The sequence below is a fragment of the Ptychodera flava genome (assembly GCF_041260155.1).
Source record: "Ptychodera flava strain L36383 chromosome 3 unlocalized genomic scaffold, AS_Pfla_20210202 Scaffold_26__1_contigs__length_13983176_pilon, whole genome shotgun sequence".
Lineage (NCBI taxonomy): Eukaryota > Metazoa > Hemichordata > Enteropneusta > Ptychoderidae > Ptychodera > Ptychodera flava.
The window spans coordinates 92167-100295 of NW_027248280.1; the positions used below are offsets into that span (position 1 = coordinate 92167).

At 42.1% G+C, this 8129-nt stretch overlaps 1 protein-coding gene across 1 annotated transcript; it reads right to left on the reverse strand.

Moving 5' to 3' along the window:
- Positions 1 to 7263: 7263 nt before the first annotated feature.
- LOC139125697 (uncharacterized) lies at positions 7264 to 7794 on the reverse strand. The gene has a single exon (XM_070691797.1). The coding sequence runs from the start codon at positions 7792 to 7794 to the stop codon at positions 7264 to 7266; it is 531 nt and encodes a 176-aa protein (XP_070547898.1).
- Positions 7795 to 8129: the final 335 nt, after the last annotated feature.

Genomic DNA, 8129 nt, shown 5'->3' on the forward strand with positions numbered 1-8129 from the left:
TTTCCTTTATATCTGTGTCTTTGATTCCAAGAACATCCAGTGAGCACAGCTTCTGAAAGTCTTCTTGACTGGATACCAAAAAGAAATGTTTCTCTGTCTGACTCATCTGCACGCTCATTACGATTTGGTGTACCCCAAGATTGTGTACTTTGGCCTCTAACTTTTACACTATACATAACACCCATGGGTCAGCTTATACGACATCGTCAGTTAAAGTTCATCAATATGCTGATGATAACCAACTCTATCTGACATTCACTAAAAGAGAAAAATCGACGGCTGTATCAAAGATTGAGGACTGCGTGTTAGACATCAAGAGAGGGTGAATTCTAACAAGTTACAACTGAATAATGACAAAACTGAAATCGTCCATATAAGATCTCGATTTAGCCATGTCAAAAATCCCTTTAAGTCGATTAGTGTTGGAGACAGTAGCATATTTCCTGTTGAATGTGCTTGGTATTTCGTGTGACAGCAAACATGAGTTTCGACCTCATATCATCCATCTCTGTAAGAATATCCGTAAATATCTTTCCCAACAGACCTGTCTAAAATTTGTCAATGCAACTCTTTCCTCAAAGCTTTGTCATACCAATGCATTTCTATGTCGATTTCCGGCATCCAACATCACATTATTATGGCGAGTGCAAAACCCTGTTACACGTTATAATTGCACGTGAAGAAACAAGAACACATACCTCCTATTCTGATGAAATTCGACTGGCTACCAGTCATATATAGATTTTACTCCTCATCTATATAGCTATGAATGGTTCTGCACCTGAAACCTGATTGCACTCATCGAGCGCAGTAATCCTTCCAGATCTCTCCATTCAGGGGTTGGAAATTCTCTCAAAATTCCATGGACACGACTCAAGTCTTCTGGTGATCGTTCATTTTCATATGCTGCTACGTTGTTGAATGTGTTGCCTGGTCATATTTGTTCTGCATCAAACACTGAAGTTTTCAAATCCAGACTTAAGACCTACTTTTTTGAGAGAGCGTACCTGTGTGACACTGTGCAAAGCGCCAGTGAACATTTTGATGGATACTAGGTGCTATATAAATTTCTCATCGTATCGTATCGTTTCGTAATTACGAGTTTTTGATTCTCGTAAATACGACTTTCCATTCTCGTAATCATGTGTCTTAATCTTCGTTATTTACTCAAATCGTCTACTGAAATTGCCTCTTTGCATTGTAGCTTTGCCTTGATCTACATTGTTACAAGACTATGGCCAGTCTGGCAGCATGATATGGCATAGCCATAAACATGAAAATGTTTGCAATAGTTTTTAGGACGTCTGCACTTGTATAGACACAAACAGCTTCAGCAACATTGCTGAGTTTGCCAAGTTTGCAACTTGCACTGCGTAGTCTGTACGTAGTGGTTCAGCAAGTGGAATCTGTGTTTTATCACAGATGTGTTTTGTGATTAAACCTAGCCAATCTGTCTACCCTACATCTTCACCTTTGTTCCCCTAGCTGTGACCTTTATCAATCTGCCTTCCTGGCCAATTCGTCACTTTTGCACATGGCACTTGCCTCATTAAGCCTTTGTCTCATCGCTTTCATTCATTCATTCATTCATTCATTCATTCATTCATTCATTCATTCATTCATTCAGCTGCTGGGTCCATGTCACACAAGCTCGGTCAATTACCCTACGTCCATTTACACTGCTTGCGATTCCTTCAATCGAGCAACCATGCCAGCCAAAAGACGTCCAAAGACAGCCAAGAAATCTCAGCATTCGAACGCTCAGTCTGCTTCAAAACCCTTTGTTCAGCCGTACACAAGGCTTGCCACTTGATCCCGGTCATTATACAAACCTTATCTGTGACTAGTGTGTGCCTATTACTTTACCCTAGCTATCTCTGTGTACTTCATAGAAAACAGTCCATATCTTTTAATTGGGCTGCTTAATCGCCGTCATTATTTTATTATGTCGATCACCAACTCATTGCCCTTACCAAATAACTCGTTAGCAGCTCATAAGGTAGTAGACGGATCTGTCTACTACCTTATGAGCTGCTAACGAGTTATTTGGTCAATGCGATGCGCTCCTACGATGGTGATCGGCAGAAGAAATTAATGAAGGGGATTTGAGGGCAATTTATAGGTCATATTCATAACCTCTAGACGAATATAGCTTGCGATACCCTTTGGTTTACCAAGCTGCAAGACTCTGTCAACATGATAACCAATATCCTACAACAGCACCTTCAACCAGCGGCGACAGAGTAACCTATGATTCCTCTGATGTCACTTCCTGAAGTTCCACTCCAGAACGTAAACAACAAAAACCAAGATGGCGGCGTCCTACGTCCTAACAATGTCACCTCCTCCTCATCATAATCAAACAACTTTCCTACGCACCCTCGGAATGCCTTCACACAGTCTACCACATATCGAACGGGTGTCAACAACCATTCGTCGTGATGTCCTGGTAGGTAAGGATGTGAATCTTTCCTGTTTACTCGTCCCCAGCTATGGTTCAAGCGACAACTAAAGTCATATTGTGATCGGCGACGAAGCACTATCGTTAAAACCGCTATACGATTCACAAGTGGCCCACTTGCTTAGCCCAGGAATTCATCCTAGCCTTCTCTATCAAAAAACGTCATGTGTGCAGCATTCCCGAGTCTTCGTGCAGAGTAAGATTCGTATCAACGCAAGGCGAATTGTACATACGCGCAATACTGCCATCAATGTTTCTCAGATAACATAGCAAAGCCCACGGAAAGAGCTCTTGCAAAAAACCCCACAGCGAACTGACTGCCATTGAAGGCCTCTACTCCAAGTAACATCGCACGCCTGCATGACCGATCATTTGGCCTCTCAACCAGATCGGAACTTTATCAACACTCTAATTTCAGGCGGTTTCAACACAGGCGGGTCTAGCCGAGAAGAAACATTCTGTAAAGAAAAGTACCATCTCATCGTCAATCTGTCCTTGCCTTGTAATGACTCGGTCACTTTAAGCATAAATGAACTTACTGACAAGGAGGAATTCAGGCTATCATATGTTAAACTTGATGACGCCATTGTTTATATTCTCAGACTTGGAAAGGTTCCTGGCTCTGCAAAGCTGACATTGTGGATGACTTCAAATTGATCCCTATCCATCCATCGTTATGGCATCTATATGGTATCTAGCGGCAAGGCCGTTTTTACTTCTTCGTACGTCTCCCATTTGGCTCTCATTCCAGCCCAAATAATATCGACCTACTTTCAACCACCATCTCTTTGAAAGCACAAAATATGACATCAATACCGTATTCCATCCCTTTGACAACTTCCTCAGCGTTGACCCTCCAACATTTTACGCCGATCGCACTATAGCCCACTTGACCTTGGTATTCCATTGTCTTGCCATCCCAATTGCACTGCACGAATCCGTTAGGCCCACACCCTGCCTAGAGTATCTCGGCATCAAATTAGACACCACAAAGATGCAAGCACGCCTGCCATAATAGAAACTTACCAGAATACTCGATCTCGTCGCTTCTTTTCTAAAACGAAAATGTTGCACTAGACGGCAACTTCTCAGTCTACTCGGTCATCTCACCTTGAATGTCGTGTCGTAGTTCCAGGAAGATCTTTCATTTCTAGACTAATTGAATTGTCTAAGGCCACACATAAACTCGACCATCACATCACTATTTCATCAGAAAGCAGGATAGATCTCACAATGTGGCATCATTTTCTTATGAGCTTTAATGGCATTTCCATGTTCCTAGACACAAGTACAACGGCGGCATCAGACACGGAACTTTATACAGACGCAAGCGGTATCGGTCACGGCGGCTACTTCACCGGTCATTGGTTTCAAGAATGCTGGAACAACGCAAGTTACTTAGGTTTGGACTCTGACCCCGCACTCTCTATAGCCTTCCAAGAACTGTATCTGATTGTCATTGCTGCGCTCCTAGGGGGCCATCTTTGGGCTCACAAACGCATACTGTTCCACTGCGACAAATCAGCTACAGTCCACATCATCAACAAAGGACGCTCCAAATCACCCATCATCTTTAAATCCATGCAGCCACACATCACTTCATGTTTCACGCCAAACACATCTCTAGGAAGTTAAACACTATAGCTGACTCTCTGTCTCATTTCCAGATGCAGCGTTTTTGGAACAAGGCACCACAGGTGAATCCAGCTCCATGCCAAGTGCCCTTAGAAGTAATATTCCACTGAACAAAGCTGTGGCTATCTTCCAAAAAACATCACTTAGCAAAAGGACAATCAGTTTGTCAGGGTTACGTGCATGGAAAACTTTTTGCTCGTGGCCAGACGTTTCATTAAGTTCAACGTTTTTGCCTGATGTGTCTGCGATCTGCCCTGTTTCTGCACTACTTTGGTTCATTTTTGTCCGTCAAGCAATGTCTGCCACTGCAACAGAACCACTTTTCTCCTGCAAAAAAAAACTCCATGTAGGATACAACAGTTAAATATTGATTGCAAATGGCATTGACATTCTTAAATAAATGCGTTTGTTCAATTATGTCTAGCCTGTCACCATATGTTTCAATGTAATTTGCTTGAAGTCCATTATCCATATTCTGGATCACTCTCCGGTGAATCTGAAAGCGACGGAAAATAAGACATTTTTTAGAACATCACATTTTTCATTACAACATAAATCTATTGCCAAAACCCATCGATATACAACGCACGCTGCACGCATCAAAAACACATAATATATACGTTTGTATTTTTTAAAAATCACAATCACACCCGTCCGTAATCCATAACACTGGGTCAAAATTCGTACACTAGTTATAATAATAGACACAAAACAGCACAGAATAGACAGTAAAGCACCGGTACACACAACAAAGTCAAATTAATGAAAGAAAGAAATATGGACCATTTGCCAAAAGGCCAAGAAGTGATGTCAGCTGTTTCGAAAAGAGTAAACAGATCCTGCCCCACATGTGGCACCAGCCATAAAACAATTTGTTACGTGTATATATTTGCTCAACACAGTTCTTCAGATTACAAATATTCAGGTTTATTCATCGACATATTGTTAACGTAAAAACTGTAGGACAAAATTAACATAATCTATATAAGAAACTCTCTACAACTTATAAAGTCAAGAAAACTCGGAAAGTTCTACAACTACATACTCAACTATAAATCAGTCAATACTATAATCAATTACTATTTCAATATGCACCTCTATTCCTGGGTCAGAGGGTGAATTCATGGGTTATTTTGGCATCAATGTACCATCGATATTGAGGCCTGTCTATCGTTTAGGCGGGCACTCATTCTATTGTCTCAAGAGAACATGATAATGATCTTGTGTTTCAAGGTTTATGTAGAGGGCGCTCTAATGCAAACTACTTCAATTCAGTTCATATCAATGCACTCTTCATTGTCATTCGTTATATGGCTCCCCTAAATTGGAAGCAATTTACCTAAACTTATCAAAAAGGTCCCAAACTAATAAGGAAAAGCAAAAGGCAAGGTGTTTCAATTTATTTTTACTACATCTATCAAAGTTTCACTATACTATCGAGTAATAGATTCAGATAAATTCAAATGAAATCAAATCAAATCAAGGGTCCTCGACGGGGCTGCCTCGCTTCATAAGTAGCACAAGTTTGTGGATTGGTCTCTTGTATCTTTATTGTCGAACTTTTCTCACAAGACCGTCTTCTCCCGGAAAGGTTTCCAGAACACATGCTATTGGCCACTGGCATCGGGGTGTTTTCTCATCAACCACCAAGACAATATCATCCTTCTTGAGATTTGGTGTGGTAGCAACCCACTTCTTTCATTGTTGCTGGGTTGATAGGAATTCTGTTTTCCATCTTCTCCAAAATTCGTCGGCAAGATACTGCACACGTCTCCAATGACGATGACAATACATATTCGCTCTCTCGAAGTTGCCTGAGGGAGGTAAAACCACCTTAGGCCTCAGTGTCAATAATTGACTTGGAGATAGGAGTTCCAATGAGTTGGCTGAACTCACTTGTTTGTAGGTCAGTGGGGGACTGTTAACTATTGCTTCTGCTTCTACGAGGAGGGTTCTCAGTAACTCATCGTCAAGTCGATAAGCGTGCTTTACCATTAGACTTGTCAGGGCGTTCCTCACTGATCTTATCATTCTTTCTGACACTCCTCCCATATGACTAGAGTAGGGAATGTTCAACTCAAACTTTATCCAATCGTCAATTATTCTTCAGTAACTCTTGTCGGATCTTATCTTTATCAACTCTGCTAGTGCGGCTGTTAATTCTCCTTTGGCACCAACAAAGTTCGTTCCTTGGTACGATCGCAACTGTCGGAATGGACCTCGACGACAAACAAAACGACGGTACACATTGAGAAATGAATCGGTGCTCAATGTGTTGGCCGTTTCAATGTGGATGGCGCGTGAATTCAGGCAGGTGAATAACACGCCATATCTTTTCTCTTCCCTACGTTTTTCTTTCATGTAGAATGGACCAAAGTTGTCCACTGCGCTGTATGTGAATGGTAGGGCTGGTTCTAGCCTATCCTTTGGTAACTCTGACATTCGCTGTAATTGGATAGTTCTCCGCAGCTTTCTGCATCTTACACATTTCCATATGTGGGAGCTTACAGCGGCCGTGGACGCATTTATCCAATACCCCGACGAACGTATCTCATCCATTGTCATACCGCATCCTTGATGGCCTATCTTCTTCATGGTAATGAGCAATCACTAACTTCGTGATGTGTTCTTATTTGGGCAGCAACACAGGGTGAGCTATTTGTCGTGGAAGATTTGCTCGTCGAATTCTACCACCAACTCGAACAATCCCATCCTTGTCGAGATGTGGATCAAGGCGATAGAGGGGGCTCTCTTCTTCACAGGAGATCAAAGATTCTTTGCTTCGTCCCTTTCCTTTCTCTTCGGTGGGAGAGTCAGGATCTCTTGGAGAAAGCTTTCTTTTGCAGCAATTTCTGATGAATTGCTCTGCCTTGCGCATTGCTTCAACGTCGACTAGTATATAGTCGCTTTCAATCATTTTCTTCAGGGTCTCTTTATCGTCACATTTCTTTGGTTTCTTTACACTGCGCTTTGTAGTTTCTCTCTGAACTGCATACACGCTGCTATCGCTCTCTTGGCTCTATGCCAACTGGAAAAGTACTCTAACCTTGTCAGTACATCGGCATAGTCTTCATTTGTTTGTGAAGCGAGGACAGTTGCTTCTTTCTTCACTTCAGGATCATTAGTATTGAGTTCAGGTATTTCTTGGGTTCTGCGGCAGATCGTTATCAGTCAGGAAAGCCGGTCCTTTCCACCGTAGAGTAATTGTAAGTAGCTCGTCTGCAGTCATATCTCTCGAAGCCAAGTCTGCTGGATTTGTCTTGGTATCGACGTGTCTCCATCGGTCTGGGGACGAATGTTTTCGAATCAGTTGAACTCGAAACGCTTTGCTTCGTTGTTGATGTAGCCCAATACCGTATTACTATCAGTGTAGTACGTGTGGCTGACATCTTCATATCTCTCAGAAAGGCGCCAACTCTGGCTGAGATTACAACGGCTGTGAGCTCCAATCGTGGAATTGTCAATGGTCTGGTTGGAACCACTATGGATTTTCCCATGACGAGAGAACTTGAAACTCTGTCTTTGTCATCGATGAGTCGCAGGTAACTACATCGGCGGTAACCATAATGGCTGGCATCGGAGAAATGGCGTAGTTCTGCTTTCTTCAATTTACCGAAGTTTTTAGGCTTTAAACATCTTGGTATCTTCAAACTTGACAGAAGAAGTATGTCTCTTCTACATTTTTCCCACTTAATCATGGTTTTTTTCTGGTATCGGATCATCCCAGTCGGCACCGTCTTTGCATAGTTCGTGCAGTATATGTCTGCCTCCGAGAATTAGTGGGATACAAGTCCGAGGGGATCATACACTGAACTTACTGTTGATAAGATGCCTCGTCTTGTCAGTGGTTTGTCCTTCAGCTGGACTCGAAACTGGAAAGTGTCATACTCGACACATCATTGCACACCTAACGTGCGCTCGATCAGTAGATTCAGGCAATGAAGGTAAATGGTTTGTATGTCCTTAGGTGTTGTGCTGGAGTAATACTATCGATGACTTCCTTGTTGTTCGATATGTACTTGTGCAATTTGAA